At 34.6% G+C, this 22,332-nt stretch overlaps 3 protein-coding genes across 6 annotated transcripts in view; 2 read left to right on the forward strand and 1 right to left on the reverse strand.

The window, feature by feature from the left end:
• Positions 1-10,460, reverse strand: part of LOC111498124 (pre-mRNA-splicing factor ATP-dependent RNA helicase DEAH1) — a 12,180-nt gene extending 1,720 nt beyond the window's left edge. The window contains exons 1-25 of one of the 3 annotated variants that reach the window (XM_023149238.1): positions 10,179-10,460; positions 9,451-9,554; positions 9,206-9,342; positions 8,835-9,023; positions 8,684-8,755; positions 8,424-8,510; positions 8,105-8,138; positions 7,951-8,005; positions 7,787-7,846; positions 7,478-7,549; positions 7,170-7,233; positions 5,729-5,808; positions 5,572-5,639; positions 5,450-5,504; positions 5,112-5,169; positions 4,949-5,017; positions 4,736-4,804; positions 4,002-4,091; positions 3,621-3,707; positions 3,173-3,288; positions 3,009-3,075; positions 1,830-2,870; positions 1,343-1,405; positions 1,112-1,235; positions 144-244 (exon numbers count right to left, since the gene is read on the reverse strand). In XM_023149238.1, the coding sequence (XP_023005006.1) occupies positions 144-244; positions 1,112-1,235; positions 1,343-1,405; positions 1,830-2,870; positions 3,009-3,075; positions 3,173-3,288; positions 3,621-3,707; positions 4,002-4,091; positions 4,736-4,804; positions 4,949-5,017; positions 5,112-5,169; positions 5,450-5,504; positions 5,572-5,639; positions 5,729-5,808; positions 7,170-7,233; positions 7,478-7,549; positions 7,787-7,846; positions 7,951-8,005; positions 8,105-8,138; positions 8,424-8,510; positions 8,684-8,755; positions 8,835-9,023; positions 9,206-9,342; positions 9,451-9,550 (2,958 nt within the window). In that variant the 5' untranslated portion in view covers positions 9,551-9,554; positions 10,179-10,460. Of the gene's footprint in view, positions 1-143; positions 245-1,111; positions 1,236-1,342; positions 1,406-1,829; positions 2,871-3,008; positions 3,076-3,172; positions 3,289-3,620; positions 3,708-4,001; positions 4,092-4,735; positions 4,805-4,948; positions 5,018-5,111; positions 5,170-5,449; positions 5,505-5,571; positions 5,642-5,728; positions 5,809-7,169; positions 7,234-7,477; positions 7,550-7,786; positions 7,847-7,950; positions 8,006-8,104; positions 8,139-8,423; positions 8,511-8,683; positions 8,756-8,834; positions 9,024-9,205; positions 9,343-9,450; positions 9,591-10,178 lie in introns of those variants that run through there. The other 2 variants (XM_023149246.1, XM_023149254.1) reach the window with 2 other exon arrangements.
• A 1,397-nt stretch (positions 10,461-11,857) lies between these two features.
• LOC111471722 (plant intracellular Ras-group-related LRR protein 7-like) lies at positions 11,858-17,360 on the forward strand. 2 transcript variants are annotated; one of them, XM_023117436.1, is made up of 11 exons: positions 11,858-12,341; positions 12,804-12,989; positions 13,754-13,823; positions 13,998-14,044; positions 14,337-14,445; positions 14,601-14,686; positions 15,614-15,704; positions 15,852-15,937; positions 16,379-16,465; positions 16,568-16,710; positions 17,090-17,360. In XM_023117436.1, the coding sequence occupies exons 2-10, from the start codon at positions 12,891-12,893 to the stop codon at positions 16,676-16,678; spliced, it is 786 nt and encodes a 261-aa protein (XP_022973204.1). In that variant the 5' UTR covers positions 11,858-12,341; positions 12,804-12,890; the 3' UTR covers positions 16,679-16,710; positions 17,090-17,360. The 2 variants fall into 2 exon arrangements, with proteins under 2 accessions (XP_022973204.1, XP_022973203.1); XM_023117435.1 differs by having other exon boundaries at positions 12,811-12,989.
• Positions 17,361-17,985: 625 nt separating this feature from the next.
• Positions 17,986-21,928, forward strand: LOC111471148. The gene is made up of 3 exons (XM_023116845.1): positions 17,986-18,664; positions 19,628-19,799; positions 20,147-21,928. The coding sequence occupies exons 2-3, from the start codon at positions 19,652-19,654 to the stop codon at positions 21,535-21,537; spliced, it is 1,539 nt and encodes a 512-aa protein (XP_022972613.1). The 5' UTR covers positions 17,986-18,664; positions 19,628-19,651; the 3' UTR covers positions 21,538-21,928.
• Positions 21,929-22,332: the final 404 nt, after the last annotated feature.

Genomic DNA, 22,332 nt, shown 5'->3' on the forward strand with positions numbered 1-22,332 from the left:
TTTTTTTTTTTTTTTTTTTTTTTAAGTAGTTATAACTGATAGCTCCTAAAAAAAATACCTCTTTCCAAAGCCCAAAAAAAAAAATCAAGGAACATTCCAACAGGCAGCAATAAATTATCTCGAAGTTGTGGGTGAAAACTTACCTGAGCCAACCCTGAGCTTGGATGTATATGAACTGTCTGTGGATGCTTAATGGTCCGATACGAGCCATTCTTTTGTAACTTTGCAGAGTGAGGGAAAAAACCTGGAAAACAACTTTAATCAATAAGACTGCAGAATCAAACAGAGAAAAAGAACATTCTTTCAAACATTAGTAAAATGCTCTAAGTATCAACACAGCTCCATTTCAACAATATCTAGATGGACAAATAATTTCAAATGAATGGAGATGAACTCCAATGGTTTCTCGAAAAACTCCCAACAGAAGACCACATAATTAAATTTCTATAACTAACATCCACATTAATCCACGGGAAAACTCCTTGATATGAAACCTTACCAGATCAAGTACATCCGATTCTACAGAGGAAAAATAGGTATTTCAATTTCCCGCAATCTTCAAGACTTATTGTAACATCATAGGAGGCATCCACAGATCTAGTTAAGTCATAAAATACTAAGTATAGTAAAGCTGCAGGCCATGTGTAAACCCAACTACGATGCAGTATTGTTCGTAGCTTTACATCTTTGAAAACTGCAGCTACATTTCAAAATTTAAAATCTAAATTGCCAAAAACCCAAATTTCATTGCAAACTTGAAGCTAAACAAGTTCCAAGCAAATCAATCTAATAATACCCCAGATTCCTCTTCTTCTCGGTACATGAAAAGCTGTCTCCATCTCTGTCCAAAGGTGTCAACTAATCCATAGCATTACATTTATTAAGTCAATAAGTTTTCAGCCCGCTGCTTATTTAATGGGGAACCAAACAGTATCAATCATTTATAACATCGTATATCTTGTATTTCCTCATTATTATCGTCACATTTCATGTTTCACAACTTCTATTAAGCTGTTTCATGCAAGAATTCAAGATAGTTTACACCACTAAAATGAAAAGAACGGCTTTACAGAATTCAGATTACCAAAATAAGGGATAAATTTTCATTTACCAGATATTATGGTCTTCTTTATTGCATCCAAGTCATTCAAATTTGAAGTCAGTTCAATTTCAACCCTTTCTAATAGCCCTTCAAGTTGATCTCTGATATCTCTAGCACGTTTCATACTTCTAACCTAGCAAACACATAACAATATATCAGATCTGCCAAATAGAAATGAACATATATATTCCTCAAAAAAAAATATAAATCCCTAATGAGCTAAAGATTAGCCAAGCGAACCTGGATGTAGTTCTCATAGCACCATTGCGTAGAGTAATTTGTTTCCCTCCAAGAGTTGTAGACCTAAATAATACATAAATAAAGAAGCAAATAACAGTTTATACTCAGCAATTTGGACCTAAAACTTTTTAGGTTAAATTATAAATTTGGTCCCTATTGACGAAATCGAACTTTTAAAATCATAGGGACTAAATTCTAATTTTCTTCAAACCAGGTGGACCAAATTTATAATTTAATCAATTTTTTAATACCTAATTTATTTAAAACCAAGTTAAAAAACTATATGCCAAAAAAATAAATGGTGTCGCCTATGAGAAAAGGCCCAACAAAAGAAAAAAAAAAAAGATTATTAACAATAAATAATGCTTTCATGTTTTTTTTTAAAAAAAAAAAAGTTAAACAAGAAAATATTAAGAAATAGATAAATTAAAAATGTGAGCTTTAGAAGGTAAAAAAATAATAGGATTAGCTGCCAGAGAAATGAAACCTTCAGCAATGCAATGTGATCCCCCACATTCCCAGTGTGAAAATTCATTCGAGCATTGTCAGCATGAACTTGTTTATCCTTCGGGCGATAAAAGATAGAATTTCCAATAGAAAGCATAGCTGCAATAGAAATAATCTCATCTGAACACTTGTGCTTCTCAGAAGCAACCATCATCTTGGAAAGCATGGGATCAAGAGGAAACTCAGCCATCCGCCTGCCCATCTTAGTCAGTTCGCCCAGTTTATTTAAAGCACCAAGTGCATAGAGCAGTTCCAAAGCTTTTAGCAGTGCTTCAGATGGAGGTTGGTCCATAAAATCAAAATTTACCAAGTCATGAATACCAAGGCTCTTAAGTGTAAGCACGACATTAGCAAGGTTTGTTCTTTGAATTTCTGGAACTGTATTGTCTTCCATCTCATTATAATAACTATAAGCAGTATACAAACGAAAGCACATTCCAGGACCTGTTCGTCCAGAACGGCCTGCTCTTTGGTTTGCTGATGCTTTAGAAATGGGACTCACTTGCAACGACTCCATCCCAGTCCTTGGATTATAGGATTTTATTTTTGAAAAGCCAGGATCAATAACATATTTTATTCCATCAATCGTTAATGATGTCTCTGCTATATTAGTTGCCAGGACAACTTTCCTTGCTCCTATGGGTGTGGGTTCAAATATCTTAGCCTGTAGCTCTGTTGGTAAGTTGGCATATATGGGGCAGATAATGAGTTCGGCAATTTTTGTGCCTAGTCCTCGAGTTCTATGTTTCATTATTTCCTCAGCTGCTTCAATCTCTTCTTGACCAGTGAGAAACACCAATATATCTCCTGGAGGCTTTGTGACATGAATCTGAAGCGCAGTCACAATTGCTGCATCTAAATAGTCCGCTTCTGGAGCTTTTGTGAAGTTAATTTCTACAGGATATCGTCTACCAGGAATTTTAAATATTGGAGCTGAATCAAAGTAATCACTGAACTTCTCCGCATCAAGTGTTGCACTTGAAATTAGCAATTTCAACTCAGGTCGAAACCTTGCAATATCCTAATAGGAAAAAAACATATTTGGAAAAGGAGAAAAAATCAAAAATAATATAGCAAACTGAAAGAAGCAAGATACAAATAAACATAACATAAATTGCATCATACATAAAATAAAACTGTAGTTGGAGCTCCAACTCACCTTCACTAACCCAAACAGGACATCAGTTGATAATGTTCTTTCATGAGCCTCGTCCACCATTATAACACTAAAAGAAAATTTTTCAAGAATATTGCAAATAGAGTTAGAAAACAGGCTAATTAACTTGGAGTACGAATGAACATCAAACATGCAGTACGGTGCACCTGTAGCCTGCAAGGTCAGGTTCGCCAAGGAATTCTCGTAACAACATCCCATCTGTCATGTACTTCAAAATAGTCTTATCTGACGTGCAATCCTCAAAACGTATTGAATAACCAACCTAAAGTTATTAGGAAGAGATGAGTGCAAAGAGAAATACATTCACGGAATTCAAATGAAGTATTTAAGTACATGTAACAAATACCACGTTATATTCATTAGATACCAATACAAGGATGAAACAACAGACCGAAGATAGGTTGCATAAATTTGAAACGAAATTTAGGAAATGCAAAGAACGGAAAAAAGTTGTTTGTCCCATCTTTAAAACAACAAAATAAACAAGCTAATGCGAGTATGATGTAAAGCAAATCATGTGATAAGATACACCATAGTATCAAAATAATTTGAAGAAGGGAGAAGGATTTAGTTTAAAAGTCTTGGCAATGTCACCTCATGGCCAAGCTTGACACCCAGTTCTTGAGATACTCGGGCAGCAATGCTCATAGCAGCAACTCGACGCGGTTGTGTGCATCCAACCTTAAGAAGATAGCAAGAAACTGGATTTTACATCTCAGGGAAACAGGAAGACTGAAAAATCATTCACTTGATGGCTAATTACAAGTTCGTGCAGCATTTTTTTTCTCACTACAATTTGCAACCGACTCCTAAATCAAAACTAGAAGAGGAAATAGAAATCATTGACCATAATTTATAGCAACCATTAATCAATAACAGAATAATGTAAGAATTCCTACAAAAATTTATCCAAACCCTCCAAGCTCCACTAAGCACAACAAATAAAAGTTAATATGGGAGTATAGAAGGTCATACTTTTCCTCGCTTTGTGTACCCAGCTTCATGAAGATATTGAGGAATCTGTGTGGTTTTTCCCGAACCAGTTTCACCGACAATTACAAGAACCTATAAAAGCAGAAAATCAGTTGTTACCATAAAATTTTGTACATGCATGCAGAACTTGTCAAAATGATAATCAGATACTCAAAGATGCCTAGAAAATCTCAGTTATTTGTCTGCTCCTTAATGCTTAGTTTGAAAACGGTAAAAAGGATTTAAAAAGGACACCCACGATGTGCATCCTTGCCAACAAACAAGTGAACATTTTGATAACATCTGTGGGTTCACACCACTTGGCTAGGAGGTTTCAAAAGAATTTTCAATTACTCCTTCCTAAGTTGAAAATTTGTCACTCTAACTTCCATTATCCATCTCAGCAAAAAATGTTTCTATGTAGTGTTTGCAATTTTGCTACTACAGAAGGAATAATGGGACTGTTAGATATAGGGAATTGACATAGGATGAAACTTGATGAGCTTTGACAGCAAGTGGATCAATAATGGCTTCTTATATCTAAAAGTGTGGGTGATCGTCGTATTCTTTTGTTAGAGTCGGAGAGCTCCCAAAGTTAGTATAAAACCCCTAATCTCCCCTCGTGAACCCTTTTGTTTTTTTTTTTTTTTTGTGTGTGTGTGAGATCAGTGGTGAACATATATTTGACAATGTTTGAGCAGAATGCAATACTCATCCACCCAAAAAAAGAAACCCACCTGATAATCATTTACAGCTTGGAGTAACTGATCACGATATGGATAAATTGGCAATGTTTTTCTCTCTTCCTAGGCACAAAAAAACAAATCAAAACAAAATCTTAGAACCATAATATTAATCTGTTAGTAGTAAGACCTAATTATGATCAATATTAAATTTTCTGTCCATATGAATATAAACTTGTGCAATAAAAGCGTAATCAGAACCAAAACCTGCAGCTTCTCCAGAGCTGACTTAGCTTTGGACTTTTCAAGTGATTCAATCTGATGTTCATCAACAAACTGCCAAAAACGAGCAAAGGTAGCATGAAATAAAAATGATTTTTACTACATTACCACAACTGCATAAAATAACTATAGAAAGTTTAAGCCACACCTCATCACCTTCCATAACTGAAGCCTTAATAAACTCAATCTGATCCTCAAATACAAACCTAAAACAAAACAACACAAAAAACAAAAACAAAGAAAAATCAGGAGATGTTCATTTCCTGTAATATAATGGCCAGCAATGAAGGATAAATAAATAAATTAAAATAAAAAATTCTTGAATAAAAGGTAATGGAAGATATTATATGTTCCAAATAGAAGATGACAACCGCCTTGTATCATTAATGAACATTAAAATACAACCTATGAAAGTAGTAATAACAAAATATACTAAATAAACATCATAAACGTAAAAGTAATAATTCAGAACCATAAGATACTTACTGATAATCATCGGCTTGCTTCTTATTTTTGGAACCAAATTTCATTGATGCTTTCCCTGAAAAATAATTGTTTCATCATCTGAAGAAAGAACATCAAAAGAACCTCAGAGAAGTGGGACTTACCTATTTGGTGTTCCTCCCATGCCTCTTGTTCTGCAAATGGGTTCATTTTATCTGCAGCACCTGAATCCCTGTAAGAATAATAATAACTCAAAAGCTCATTTGGAAGGATTCTCGGTTTCCGTTATTGAGAGTTCAATTTATTGAGGGTTCAACTAACCTATACCGCTGCATTGCCACTGCAAACCTCTTATCCTGATTAACACCTCCTTCCTGATCATAAGCTTCAGGCATCCTGTACTGCACTCCAATAAAGCAAAACATGACATATGTAATTAATCAATAAATAAAATGTATCATAGAAGCAAAAAAAATCATTGTTTTATTGTAAAAAAACAGAGTGTTCTATCATGAAAAAAGATTGAAAAGAGAAGGAATAAATTCATCTTTCAGACATTCAATATGTTTCTTTTCAACTGAGAAGGAAAATAAGAAAATGGAGAATAAAGAATGGTTCACACACGAGCTATTAGAATGAATTCTCACTAGTCACAACAGGTAAACTGAAAGAACGTATCCACCAGTCAACTAGCTTTGAAATGATGCTCATTGTTCATAAATGAGGAAGAAAATCCAAGAATTTCACCCACCCCTTGGTAAATGGCACATGCCTTTCCTCCACCACCTTCACGGAGTTCCATGACAAGAAATTCGAGACACAGTCAAGAATCATCCCTCTTCCGTAACCAAACATCTCTAGTCATTTAACATTGTCCTCACAAAGGATCACTGCCAAATTTCCACAAAAGGGTCTCACACGGATATTCAAATCAAACCGACACTTAATGCCTTTCTTCACCTTAGCCCACAAATCAGAACCCTTTTCCTTAACTAAAAGAACAGAATCCAAAACTTCGAGCAGCACATCCTTTTCTTCCTCACTCTTAACCTCTAACACCTTGTACTTTTTGCCTTCTTTTCCCAATCAAGCGAAGGACAACGTCAACCTTTCTAGGGATTCAAACTAAAGGACAGGGGCTTTAAACAGACACCCTTACCTTTCACCAGACCTCTCTAAAGCAAGTTACTCAAAGCATCTCCCACCGAACACCAGCCTTAACCTCTGTTCCCACAGAAATGAATAAGGTGAAACTCCTCCCCTTCAGCTGTTCCACCACCACTACACAACATCTTCCTCTAGCGTTCACAACCAACTGAGCCCAGATTAACCCTTCAGGACACTTTCTCTTCCTAAAGAAATATCTAAAGTTGGAGCAGGATCTATATCCTTTAAACAGTCTCAAACCCACGCTACATTCCCCAAAAGGAGCTTGACTTTCGACGATTTTCCTCCACAAAACTCTCAAACCTCCACCTTCTCTACCAAATCACACAACTTAAACACAAACCTTTTTCTTTCAACCCTTGCAGATAGGCCATTCCTCTCCCCTACTCTCATGGAAGAGAGAAAAAAATAAAAGAAAATGTCTGAGCTGCATATGAAACTTAGCTTTCCAAAAATTTTTAGTTCATCATATCGTACACTAGGAATTTTAATTTATCTTTTAAGTACTCATTGGACATATTAAAAGAAAAGAAGAGAGAGAGAGAGAGAGAAAGAATAACAAAAACAACAAACATAGAAAGATCAAAGATATAACCTCATTGATTTCATCAGCCTCGTCTATCCGCTTCTTCACAAGCTCATATATTTCTTTCTTATACCTGGAAACAACAAACAAAATATTTCACAAGGTTTCATTTTCATAGATTTATTCCACCAAAGCCCATTGTTTTTAGATAAGAAAGTGAAAATACTCTACGAGACATACGAGAAACTAGATATTTAAAAATCCAAAGTGAATGGGAACTAATGAACAAGTCAGTTGAATACAATGAAATTAGGCAGATAGAACTAAACTATTACCAAGACGAAAAAAGGAAGGAAAAGAAATAAAGAAACTCTTGCCTTAGCTCCCGATATTCTACTTCAGTAAGCTTCACACCGTCAAAAAGATATTGCTCATCTTCTATATCATCTCTGTTATTGATCATCAGGAAATTTGAGAAACCAAAGAAATGATAAGACGAACAGAGAGAGAGAAAGGAAATGACATCACAATTATGGAAAAACAAAATTAATCGAGAGAACTATGTAACGTCTTTTCAATTCCTTAGATGGAAACATGCACTCAGATGAAAAAAGAACAATAATAATAAAGATAAAAAAAACAACTGTACCAACTGAATGAGAAGCCATAATGTGAAACCGTTGTACCTGATTTCTTCCAGTTTCTTCTCCTCCCTTTTCTTTAAGTACTCCTGTCTTGAAACTTTCCTGAAACAACAAGGAAAGTTCGAGGATGACTATTTCACATACTCATTAAATTTTCTGTGTATATGAAACCGTAGAGAAAAAAAAAAAAGGTAGCAGTAGCAAACCTCAAAGTATCAGTTCCATCATTCTCCAAAGCTTTGGATCTCCGAATTGCCTCTTCTGGAACATTAAATGCAAGGCAATGATATCATAAGCAGAAGAAGAGTGCATGCCATTGCACAAATTATAATTCACTGATCAAAATTCAAGATTAGTTACCTTCCTCCTTCCTGCTCAATTTCTGTTCTGTTAACTGTCAAAAACGGCTAGAATCAGAACAAGAGGTAATGGAATTCTTAGGACATAGCTGCAAAATTAATGGCTGTATGAAGTTTGCAAAAAGAGAACAACTCCTAAGGAGTTCTTTTGGGGAGGCACTGTAGGGCGGGGTTTATGAGATTCCATAGCTTCATGTTTTATTTTGTTTAACTCTAGACTTTGCTTGTAACGTTTTTTCTTGATTCAATAAATTAAAATAAGGATGATTCATTTTCAGTAGAGAGGGAAAAAAAGGTAATAGCAATTTCTACGAGTATACCTTTTTGGTTCCAGCAGCATCACGTTCTCTTATATTTCGCTCTAATTGCTCCCTCTCTCTTTGATCACGCTGTCGCTCTTCCTCCGACTGCATTTCAATTTAAACATGATGTTAAGAGAGCAGAGGGAACTACATGACTTCCGTTAGTAAACTTGTTTAACTAAATACATTTTTATCTAAGAAAAAGACATACTAGTATTAAAGAAACATTTGTCACTATTACTTAAGAAGATAAATCCCAAATAAACTCAAATGAATACCTCAGAGCCATCGTCTTCAGAACTGGAAGTCCGTCTTTTAACCTGCCTATTTTCTCTTTCAAGAGCACTTTCCTGCATTGTCCCATCAAGTAAGAAAAAATTTAACCAACAAAAAAAAATCCATACATATATACATTTTCATATCTCATACTTCCTCATCATCTTCATCTTCTTGATATTCGTTTTTCTTTCTAAAGCGTTTTTTGCGATTTTCTGTTTCTCGGGGATCACCACTGCCTCCTTTATCTTCAAGAACCTCTTCGTCGTCAGCATCGAGTAGTGTGTATTTTTTTTGATTTCTTGCTAAAATTGCAGCTTCTCTCTCTTGCTTCTGATAAAGCTGAGGCAGGATAAAAGAAACGATACTATAGGACATGACTGAAGGACAATAAATAAGCAATCCAATCTCAAGAAAGCTATAAATCAATAAGTGAAGGGAGGCATAGAGCAGAAAAACACGAAAGAACACTTAATATATGAATCACATTTATACAGTAAGCAAAATTTCAACTGAAATATTACATTTAAACCAGTTGATTTCTTGCGTGGCACTCTAGAGAAAATTCCTTCAGCAAAAGCCAATGTTTCATTGGAAGATGGCAAGCCAAAATCCACCACCAACTTGCTCACTACATCGGCAGGTGATGCTGCTTGTTTGGCTGCAATAGAATTGTGGACATCAAAAACACTATTAAAACCATATCTTTTACAATCCATAATTCAAATACCAAAGGGAATGTTTATTTAATAAATAAGGAGAAGCGTACATAGTCCAATCATATACTGTACAATCGTTGGCTGAGAGAAACCAAGCAGTGACATTAACTGATCAGAAATCCACGTTTTCATGTCATTTTCTCCCCCCATCTCCCTGAAATTGAGTTTGGCAGTCAAACCAAAAGGTTTCCTATTGCATAACAAAACGATTCAAATGACATGTCATGCATTACTTTTGAGAAAAATGTAAATTAGTTCGATTCTAAGAAACAACAGAAAATAAATTTAACTGGTAAATGAGGAACAATTAAAGAGGGAAAGCCCCACCAGAAAAGGAAATCGTAGAAATTAATCAAACTATAAATTACCAGCAAAAAACCTCCTAGAGTCAATAATAAGAGATGAAGAAATCAACACACCTCCACAGGGATTTTCTAAAACTTCAACAAAAACTCTCCTACTTTTCGCAAGCCGAACATTCCACAAGATAGGAAGAATGGTTGCACACCAAATGTCTCAACGTTCAACGTGATAGCGAAAAGAAAAAATAAAGACAGAAAGATAGCTACAAATAACTAGCCAATAACTCTACTATGACCCTTCCTCCCTATAAATCACTCCGACTTATCACCGACTCACTCTATTCATTGCAAATCTCCCTAATTAAGTGTCTTGTTTTTTCTTCTAATCAAATAAGTTAACGTAACTCAATCCCAAATCGAGTCTAATACACCAGACATTTGAAATTTAGGCTTTCAAACATTCTGTAATATAAAACCTGGCTAGAAGCGAATCTTCGTGAAGAAACACTTGGAGGATCGCAAATCCGCCGCGTGGTCGCCGGTGAACGCTCGGCGTCGCGCAAACGGACGTCTTGTCAGCGTTCGAACTCTGTGCTGAAGGATTGATGGAAGAATCACGCAAAACACGATCTTGGAGCAACCTCTGTAGCTGAACGTCGTTCGCGCGTAGTCTCCAGAGCGGGAGAAGCTTCGGCCGGATATAATTAACACCGGAGGAGAAGTCGCAAAGAGTGGGCAGTAGAGGAAATGAGAGCGAAAATAAGATCTCTTATTTATTTATTTATTTCCTTTTTCCCTTTTCCTCTTCCTTTCCTTTTGTCTATTTTTACTTCGCTGTATAAATTAGATAAAATTCAACGTGTTTAATTAAATATCATAATTAAAACCTCTAAATAAAATTAATATATACTTTAATTCTATATTGAATTATTAGCTTTTTCTAGTACAAAAATAGGGTTTTTTTTTTTTTTTCTGCACTACATTGAATTATGATTATATTAATTAAATTCTATGGGTTTTGGCTAAACCCTTCAATTTTATTATTTTATTATATTAATTATATTGATATGGGTTTTACCGATCATTCAGATGGATGGAATAAATTAACCGAGTGAGAGAAAAGAGATAGTTCAGATAATCCTATCAGGACCTTCGAGATTTAGAGCGTTGGAGCACAAGAGAGATTTGACTCTGTTGATGTCATTTACAACACAAAATCCTGTTCATTCTCGATTATACTGTCTAAACGGATTAATCCTCGTTACTAATGAAATTGAAATGATCTTTCGATTGATCAATTAATCAACTTTATTTTAATCGTCCTATTATGATCGATAAATTTTATTGACGATGGCAATAAAAAAAAAAAAAAAACATAAATGAGACAACGAACATGTTTGTTGGCAAAACCAAAGTGCTATATCATTGAATTATTTGTTATGTTATCTGTTTTCTTTTATTTTTACATATATATATATATATTTAAACAACGTCCCCAAATTACAATTATTTTTTATTTTTATTTATATATGTGGGATAAATAAGATATTTACACCAAAAATATAGAAAAGTTTAAAAGACGACACCAACAACTAGTGATTTTATCTTTGGTGTAAAATGTCATTATTATTAACGTATAATAAGTCGTCAGAGTGTACAAAAAAAATCAACGTATAATGAACTAAAAGACGTGACTGTGACTAAGATATTCGTATAAATTAAGAATGAAATAATTATATTTAAATTTCGTTTAGCATAATAATGGTTTTTCTACTATAAAATTAATTTTGAAACATTAACAAAAAAAAAATTAATAATAATAATTAAGAGTTTTTTTTTTTTTTTTTTTTTTTTGTATATAAGAGATCAAATTGATAAATATCTATGTACAATCAAAAATTGGTATATATAATTAACTTTTCTAACTAATTAGCGTATTATTTTTTCAAAATTATGTTTTTTTTTTCGAAAAAATATTGTTATTATTATTATTTAATTTTTGTAGATAAAAATTAAAAGTAATTTGAAATTAAAAATACAAAAATAGTATAAATTAAAATAAAAATTTTAGAAGTATATGAACTAAAAGAGAAAAGACGATGATATTTTAATAATATTTTTATTATATAATTTATGCTAAATAGTTATTCAGATTATCCATGGATCCGTTGTTTACAGGTTTTCACCCACTCAAATTCGTTCTGTTATCATCTCCATCTGATTTCAATTCAACGTCGTTGATCCAAAGATGGATTTTCATTTTAGGCATTTCCTTTAATATCCGCCTCGGTTGTCTTCTTAAACCATTCACCTGGTCAAGGTTTTACAGAGAGGTTCAATGATCGTCTCATTCGTGCATTATTATTTAAATGTCTGATCCGTGAGCCCCGATTTCGGGTGTTTTCACTTAATTCTATTACGATCTTCGATGATCTGTTGATCAACCTCCACTTTTTATCCTTCTGGGACTGTTCAATTCACGAATTCAGGTAAATTTGGTCTTCTCCGAAATAGGGATACCATTTATTTTGGACCCAAATCGGGTTAGGCAAGACTTCTTCGCATTCCCTGTTCATAAGTGATCGAAGCTGTGTTCGTGTGATTGTATCTCTGCAGAGGCTCGGGAACTAATATCCCTGGTACGAAATTTGAGAAGTTCTAAGTTCATTTTTACTGTATTTATTTAAAATGTGACTAGAAATCTCTTGATCAACGATATTAAAAAGATGGAATGCATGATTTTTATCATATGCTCAGCACGAGAGACAATGTTTCTCATCACTGGAGTTCAAGCCTGATACAAATCAACGAACAAAATGAATTCTGAATCTTAATGATATTTAGTTGAAAGGCTCTGCATCTTGTTAAAAGTTACTGTGAGGATATTTGTATCAGTGCCTTGTTAATATTTTGTTATATTTTACCAAGCAGCGTAGACCAACATGTATTCCTTATACTGAGGTTGGAGATTTAAATCTCCACTTGTATATATAGATATATGTATGTATGTATATGGATAGTTATAGAGTGCCCAATCCGTTCCAAGTTCTGTGGAAGTACTACAATTCAGTTCTGCTATTTCTGACACTTGGATTGTATATGTATCAGAGACGGATTCGAAAAGCTTGTTATCACTGTCATCCTTGTTCCTTTCTTGGAAGGCTGAGTTTTTCTCTGCTGCTGGCAACATGGGGTGCTATTCTAGCAAGAATGCAGATTCAAAGGCCAGCAGAGTTGCTCGATGGCAATCTACTGGCATCGTGGCTTTGCGAGACTCAAAGCTGAAGGTTATCTACCTTATTATTTTTAACATCAACTGTATATCGTCTTTTTGTTAGGCTTTGGCCATCATGCTTATCAATGTTATGTTTGGATAAGAGTTATGTACCAAGTGGACATATGGCTGTCTTTGTTGGAGGTCTTTGAGTGATTCTGATTGTTTATAAAAACCTCTTGCTCCGTTAGAAGTAAGTACTTATTTAGTAATTGACAAATTAACTTCTCTATGAGATATATATTTGTATGCTAATGCATTATTTATGCATGTGATTGAATGTCGCGGCATTGAGGAATTAGGAATGTACGTGGTTGACGGGATCATTTCAAGTTATTAATTAGATTTTTCTTAGATGGAAGAAATCTCATCAAAGGAATAAAATGTGTCTTACAAAACCAAAGGACAAGGGGATTCCAAAACGTTCTTCCAGTCGGGACAAATGAAAGAAAGATTACAGTAACAAACCCCTTACATGCATGTTCTTTTTACCTGTGTTTTCCAGAAAGATATCGACAAGGATTTCATTATGCTGTAAATAGGGTCAACTGTAAATGTTAGTTATACGTGGACCTTTGCTTTACGATACATCTGGCTATACTGATGTTGTTGATATTTGGATTGCATGAATTGGGGCTTTCACACAGAAATATTGTCATTCTGAAAAGTACCATACGAGTAGATGAATTCTAATAGCTCATGCCATTCTTTGCAAATGCTCACACGATAATCAATTTTGTTGGTCATATTCTCACACATTTACCAATCTTGGAACAGACCTTTCCTGATGAAGTTCTTGACTTGGATAGATCTGTCCGCACCCTCGATCTAACTCACAATAAAATAGGTGGTTATATCTCTAACTGTTCTTTCTTATGCTTCATGTTGCGGTCATAATTTTCGTTGAAAAGCTATTTTCTGACTTTAATCATCCTTGTATTGGATTAAAATTGCCGATAATGAAACTACTAATAATAATTTCAATACTTGTATTAATTTGTCTCTTCTGATTATTTTGCAGTTGATATTCCCATGGAAGTGTGCAAATTAATAAACATGCAGCGTCTGGTAGGGATTGTATTTCATTTTTACTCAGCTTATGCAGTATTGATTTGTAAAATTTTTCAATAAAAGCCTATGACATCTTTGTAAAACTCTGTGATTCTGTTCTCATTATTTGTACTTGGCACATAGGAATTGTTGAATTTTTCTCTTTCCTTTCTTTTTTAGATTTAAAACAGTTTATTAGAAGAAGAACTAAGAATTCTGATGCTTTTTCTCACATTTCTCTTTTGGAGGGAAAAAAGAAAAGACTGCAACTGGAAACAAGACTGAATTAAATTTTTATTTTCCTTGTCAGATATTGGCAGATAACCTTATTGAGCGTCTACCAATGAATTTGGGGAAGCTCCAATCTCTAAAAGTCATGATGCTTGATGGAAATCAAATTACGGCATTACCCGATGAATGTAATTTTCTTATCAACTTATCAAGAGATATAAAAAAGAATGCAAGAAGCGATAATATTTTTCTCCTTGTCCCATACTACCGCAACTTCTGTTAGACTTTCCTACAATTTTTTTTTTTTAATGCATTCTAAATGAATATCAGTTCTTGTGTGTAGTGGGTCAGCTAGTAAGGCTTGAACGTTTATCTGTCTCCCGAAATTTGCTATCATCCTTACCTGAAACCATTGGAAGCTTGCGGAATGTAAGTGAATTTTATTTTTTATTCTTAGCATTTTAACAATTATACCACTTCTGTCATTTTTTATTTGGTTGCATTTTCAGAGAACTTCAAGTTATGTTGTCTCTAACATCGAGTCAAAGTATTGGATCGTGGTATTGTAGATCTATGACTGCATATGTGGCAGCAACTACTTTAAAATTCTTCATGTCCATATCTCAAGTTGGAATGGCAAAAAATGGGTGCCTCAGCAACCAATTATAGATAAACAAAATAAAATACGTTTGGAGCGTTAAAATAATGGTTAAAGAGGATTATGTGCCATAGCTAGTTTAGAAGATAATTCACCCTGCAATATGGAATATTTCTGTGCAAAAGTTGTTTTGCTGTACATGTTTTCACATATTAGAACTTATGGTTGGACACCTTAGAGTATATACTCAGAGGTAAAAGTCCTTAGAAGTTAGATAAACAAAAATGGAAAAAAAAAGAGAAAAGAATCATAGGAGAGTGATTCGTTTAAGACTGATTGTTTAAGATTATAAGTAAACAAAATAGTTTGGAAACCTCTTTTTCATTCTAACTAGGATATACTCGTGATCAATCTTTCGTGTTTGCGGAAAATGACACATCCATGACCATGAGAAGAGACCGGGCAAAGTTCCATTACCCATCCAAAGGAAGCACTTTCATTGCAGCAGAATTCCAAGAGACCTTGAGAGACCTATAAATTTTATCAATCATGAGATTATGAAAGCCTCAACATCGTAACACTTGTATTTATACTGAAGTTAATAATGAATTTCATTGCATATGGACCAATATTCATGCTGATGTCTATCGAAAGTCAATTAGCGAGATCGTGCTAATTTTTTTTTTAACCATTTATTTTGATGTGGTAAAATGTGCATAGTACCAACCTCAGGGCTAACGCGAAGTTTGATGATGCAGTTATTTCTTATCAATGTGTCAAACAACAAGTTAAAATCTCTCCCAGAATCAATAGGAAGTTGTTTCTCCCTTGAAGAATTGCAAGCAAATGGTATGTGAAGTTCTTGCCCATCTTTTTACTGGGAAATGCCCATATGCTACTTTGACAGTTGTTATTTGGCAGCATGAATGATGACTTGGAACTTCAAACATTTGCGATTCTGTTCAAACATTTCCTTACATTTAAACAACTTTTCAGATAATCTTATGGAAGGCCTTCCCTCGCCTGTGTGCAATCTAATTCACCTGAAGTCGTTGTGTTTGGATAACAACAATATCGGTCAGGTAGACTTTTTCACTATTTGTGCACTATTTAGCTTTCTAAATTAACAGTTCTGGTTATAGCCACGAATGCGATACTATTTAACATAAAACGAATATCCTTTACTGATTATAGCCTGAGTTTTTGAGATGTACCTGGAGGATTGGCACTCCTTGATAGATCTCAAAAACTCGGGCTATAATCAGTAAAGGAGTGCCAATGTGCCAACCTGAAATTGAAATCAATCGCTGAACTGAAAGTCATGAGGAAAAACTAGTTCATTAGATTGGGCATCTTCACTTAATAGACTGTTATTTTGATATGAATCTCTCATGAATGAATAATTTCTACTCCAAATGCTATCTTATTTGTTCTTACATAATAAATTTCTCTCCATTGTATGCTTAGAAGTTTTCCTCTCAGGGCACGTAAATTTGATCCGTGGTCTTGTATTTCTATCTCAGCTACCATCGAATCTGTTGAAAGATTGCAAAGCATTGCATAATGTATCTTTACATGGTAATCCAATTATAATGGATCAATTTCAGCAGGTGTGGTCTACTTCTTAATTGCACTTCTCTCTCATTTAACATTATTCATAAAACAAGTGAAATATACTTATTGATACTGCTTGTTCTTCCATGGACGACTAGATGGAAGGATTTGATGAATTTGAAGGTAGGAGAAAAAAGAAATTTGACAAACAAATTGATTCCAATGTCATGATCAGTTCCAAGGGCCTTGATGAGGGTGTCGATCTATAAAACCTTTGCACTGCCTTTATAAAAGAAAAATTGTAAGTTAGAATGCTAAATCTATACATTATTTTCTGTGTTATAAACTTATTCAAATGCATCCTTGGTCTTATTACCTTGCATTTAGCTGTACATTTTGGATGTAATGGTATCATTTTAGTCGTTATAATTTAACAAATGAGTTAGTCGGTTGCAACCGAGTCGTATGAATAAGTAGGTAGTTGAATCACTTTTGATCATGGATGTTCATCGACTATTCTATTATTCATCATTATCTATAGGTTGTTTTTCGATCAAATTTTTAAATGAACGTTTTCACTCGAGATTACATTGTGACGTTATCAATGGTACACAACTGCCCTCTCTTTTGGCTATATCTTCTCTGACTTTACTCATTTCAACCTACACTATTCTGTACAGATTGAAGGAGACGGTTTGCTTGTTTGCTTCCTTGTTGCTGTAAATTCAAAGTGTGTGAAAGAATTGGGACTCAATTGTGCAACGTTTTGCAACATAAAACTGTACACAGGAGGGGGCTCCGGTACCACTGCAGTTTCGTGTATAAAATCATAAGCCTTTTAATTGTGTTTAATTGTGATAAATGACTTATTTACGGTAGATATTATTATTGTAGTTTAAAAAATATTACAAATATAGTCTTTTGGAGGAAATATATATATATAAATTGCTTTGTTGTCATGAAAATTTATTACAGAGGGATGCATAGAATTTAGATTATTATTATTTTTTACTTTTTTTTTTTTAAAAAAAAGATTAATAGAATTATAAGCCGAATTTCCAAGTCATTTATGCTCTTATTTTTGGACACATGGCGATTTATAATTGGTTCGAATATAATTATTGTATTTTTTTTTTTGGATTTTTGGTATTATACATATATTTTATAGGTAATTCAGCACCTTCGAGAGAGTACTTATTTTAACTATTGTTTGATTAAATTTTTTTCGAAGGATTAAAATTATGCACTTAATTAAACTTTAGTTTTTTTTTAATGATTAAAATTATGCAATTAATTAAACTTTAGAGGTAAACAAAAATACGTGTTAGGGTTGACACATTACAATTTTTAATAACAATAAATAATTAAAAATTTGTAATTTATAAAGTATAGTTGTAAAATTTTAATGTAAATCATTCGTTAAAAAAAAAAAAAACAAAATCAAAGTCAATTGCCACTTAGGCGCTCGAAAGATGCCACGTGTAAGGATCCATTGCATTGGATTAAAACCCAAATCACTACTACGTCGTGTGCTCGTATTTCACATATATAGCGATTTCCTCCACGTCCTCAGTCCCTAACGGAGAGGGCCTTATTCGTAATTCCATAAAGATTCGTGCCTCTTTTAGCTATATTCCATTTCGGATAACTTTCTTCAAACAAAACCAAACCCTAGTTTTGGTCATCGTCAATCGCCGCCGCCTCTTTCAATTCCCACCTTTTATTCGTTTTTTTTTTTTGTTTCCATCGTCCTCCTTCTGGATCCACCGCTTCGACCTGTCTTTCGTTATTAGATCTGGTTTTGTTTCATCCTCCTCTACATATCGATCTCAATTTTGCCGTTTTCGTCTTCTTTTTACGTTTCTTGTCTTAGGTCGTCATCGAAGCTCCGATCCTTGAGGCTAATCGGAGATCTGTTCTTTCCAACTCTGGTTCTGGTTTTTGTTTTTTTATTTCGATTTTTGTTCGAATTTGTAAATTATTTTTAATCTTTTTAGCGTCTTAGATCTGGATTTTTGTTTTTGTTCGCCTGGGATCGTTTATTCCATCAATTTATCGTAAATCGTTGTTCCCGATTTGTTTGATTTTGTGATTTTGGTGGATTAGCGAATATAGGGTTAGGGTTTCTGCATATTTGGGATTTTTTTTTTAAACCAAAATTAATTGGGGGAAATTCAAATTTCTCGGAGTAACCGTGGCTGTTCGTCCAATTACCTGTATATCCGAGGTCCGTTGATACGTCGACTATTTTAGAGGTACAGAGTAAATGGTTCTTCATTTTTTAGGGTTTTCAGATTTGATGTTTAATTGATGAAAATATCCAGCAGTAATTTCTAATTATCGTTCGTCGATTTTTTTCCCCCCTTCTAATAAGCCAAGTTGGGCCCCTCTTTATAATGGTACACATTTACATGTATGCCCTTCCCTGTATAATAATCTCAACAATCATGAATATTTAAACAGTTTAGATGATGATATCACTAGAAGTAGAACTAAACATTTTAAGCATCGATTATAGTATATTCTCAGTACTACATTGCCTTTTCTTGGTGAATGACTTGGACAATGGACTCTTTCAGGTCTCACATTTATATGAGAACGCTTTAGAAGAATATTTTTGTTCCTTTCTTCGTAGGTAGAATAAGACGATAACCAAGCATGTTAAATTCTCTTCTGTTTCTTAAACAATTGTTCATATTCGTGTTATGGGTTTGACATGTCTTGTCAACTGACTTCAACATGCATGTGCAAATTCTCTTCTGTCTTTCCTTTTTGCCATTAGGTTAATATGTTTCCTTGATACTGGAATGGTACTTGCTATTATTAATAGGATAATAAAGGTGGTCTGAACATGAAAAAGGCATACCAGATAGTGGTAGAAGATTGAAGGAGAGACATGGATGATGCTCTCTTTAGTACTTTAGAAGAGAACAAAATCCAAACTCTACTGGTCTATGATCTATTCTCTGATGTATTAACTCAATTAAATATAGACTAGTTTAGAAACTCAAGGTGCTTGATTATTTGATTAAATATAGATGATTTAAGTATTTGATTAGGATCCTTTCAAGGTTTCAGCATTGACCTTTTCTAGAATATTTTCCTCCCCCAGTTGTGTATAATTTAAGTAATATTTATTGTGCATTGTGCCTCTATCTGTTTCATTATTAATTGATGGGATTTCTGGCAACTTTTTTAACTTATTGTTTCCTCCACAGATCACAATTGGTGCTGCTGTTAAAATGGTACAGAAACGGTCTTTTGATGATGGAGAACCACTTGAGATCTCTTCCAAGCACTTGAAACAAGTGGTTGAACAAAGCAATCAAATAATGTCATTTTCAGAATCTGTTATCCCTGAAGATCCTCTACGATATCATTTTGCTCTAGGTGCGAGATTTTGCCTTAATCTTATGTGGAAGTTTTCAGCAACTGTCTTAAGACTAGTAGTTTGTTGAAGTTGCTATCTTGTAGGATTGTAATGTGGAAGCTGCAGATTTGAGCTATTGTACCCAACATATATTTATCATCTACTTATTATCATCCTTTTGTATTTAAGTATCTCCCAGTGAAAGATATTTTTTTGATTTGGGCTAATCATTTATGCCGTTTTATGTACTTTTTTTAATATTTATTTGATTGATAAAATTAGCTGCAAAACAAAATTTATCTGATGTTTCTATTTAGAGCTGTCTGGATAACTCTGATGGCCATTCATTTTCAATTGTGATTGACAGGGGAGGAATTTCCAAAGAATGATTTAGAAAGTGACGAAAAGCATTCAAGTGGAGTTTTCTCAGAGCCCCAGGGAAGCAGTGACGACTTTGATACTAATATTCCTGGCTTCATGTCCTCCTCCTCTTGCACGAACAATATTAAGGCCCTTGAAGAGGGATCCCCATCTAAATCTCCTCGACATTATTCTATTTCCTCTGATTTTTTTAACCCTGCAAATCATCAGCGAAGGATTTTGACGTACTGTGAAGAAATATATTCTTTACTATTGGACCACCCTCCTCAAAAATCTGTCTCCATTGGTCCTGATCATCAAGCTATTGTTCCACCATGGAGATCACGGGATGTGGAGGCTATGCCTTATGTGTCTGAATCAGATTCAAAGTCTGATCTTACGGTTGATGAATACGAGAAGAGGTTGATTGGTACTTGTGTTATTCCAATGCCTGATGTGGATTCAGAAGTTGGGAGTGGAAGAGCAGCTTGCAGCTGTGAGGATGGTGGATCTGTGGGATGTGTTAGTGCGCACATTGCAGTTGCAAGGGAGCAGCTTAAAAGTTCTATTGGACCAGAAAAATTTATGGAGCTAGGGTTTTCTGAAATGGGAATGCAAGTGGCACAGAAATGGAGTGAAGAAGAAGAACGATTGTTTTATGAAGTAGTTTTTTCCAATCCAGTCTCATTGGGGAAAAACTTCTGGGGTGATCTTTTGGACGTTTTTCCTTCCAAATCTAAAATGGAGATTGTTAGTTACTACTTCAACGTTTTTATGCTCAGAAGGCGAGCAGAGCAGAACAGATGTGATTCATTAAACATTGATAGTGACAATGATGAGTGGCAAGGGAATGATGACTATGGTGACAATGAACCTGGAATGACGGAAGAGGATGACGACTCTGTTATTGAATCACCACTACACGAAGTTGGGCCTGTATTCAATCATGGCCGGGAAGATGATTTGCAGGAGTATGACGAGGATATTACCGATGAAAGATTTGATGATAATGAAAGTGGGGGTATTGGTAATTGTTTCAATAATTGTGGTTCCAGTCCCGCTCTTCATGACAAAATTCCTTGTGATGAAAGGGGAGGAGAACACGAAGTTCAAGATGATTCCTGCACATCATCTGAGACGTGTCCTGCAACCCAAGAACTTCCAGCCAAGATGGAGCATTGTGATCAATGGCTGGGTAGCTTTACGGGGCCAAGCAATAGTGTTGGTCTTGGTCATGGGCCTTCATCGGTTCAAGATCATTGTGATGCTAAGGTGTGGGATGTTGGATACTTGACTTGTTCGAAAAGTGAAGTTGACTTCTTGCCAACTAGCTGTATGATAGAAGAAGTTTTTGGAGATGGTTCGAGTAATTACAAGGTAAGGGACGGGAAAAGCTAGAGTTAGTTGCAGCCTGAGCATTCAACATCATGAATGGTAAATTGGAATGGAAAAAAATTTTCCTTTCTTTTTACTTTCTCGAGGGTGTATCGCCCAAAATTTTTCTCCTGCATATAAATAGCGGTAGGGAGAATTGCAATTTTCTTTTTCATCAAGCTAAGATGGACAGCCACCTTCCCTGTAAAGAGATGGCATACTTGAAACGCAATTTGTTTTCCTGCAAGATGTCTTCTCTTGATCATAAATGAAAAAATTGGACTCATGTTTCGTCTCTCTTGTGCAAAAAGAAAGTGAGTTTTGCACATCCATTTTTTTATTAGCTTGTCTGTATATATTCATGAACAAGAATTATTGATATACATAATGGTCAAAATATCTGAAATTTTAGCCAGAGACGTGTTTTCCAAGTGAGATACTTATTAAGTGCCCCATCCGTAGGCCTGTTTCCTGTATTTTCATAGGTTGTGAACTTTTGTACCTGCCTGCTTAATGTGGATGGCCTGACTGCCTGCCAAGGATGCAATACTGTGTGCCTCATTGTCTAATAGTGAACCAACGGAAATCATGTGCTTTCATTGCATTTGCATCCATGTGTGTGTGCGTGTTTTTTTTTCACTTGCTTGACTCTTCTTTTGGATCTCATTTTTCTTTTGGTGTCGAGATTGACAGGTTTGTGCATCATGTTGAGGCATCAAGTTGTTTGCATAAAGTTGCATCATGTTGTGTCTGTCATTGCCTGGTTTTAGTGTCATTTTGAATAGGCTTTATTTATGGTTAATTTGCATTAGATTTAGA

Source organism: Cucurbita maxima, unplaced genomic scaffold (assembly GCF_002738345.1).
Source record: "Cucurbita maxima cultivar Rimu unplaced genomic scaffold, Cmax_1.0 Cma_Scf00002, whole genome shotgun sequence".
In the NCBI taxonomy this organism is placed as follows: domain Eukaryota; kingdom Viridiplantae; phylum Streptophyta; class Magnoliopsida; order Cucurbitales; family Cucurbitaceae; genus Cucurbita; species Cucurbita maxima.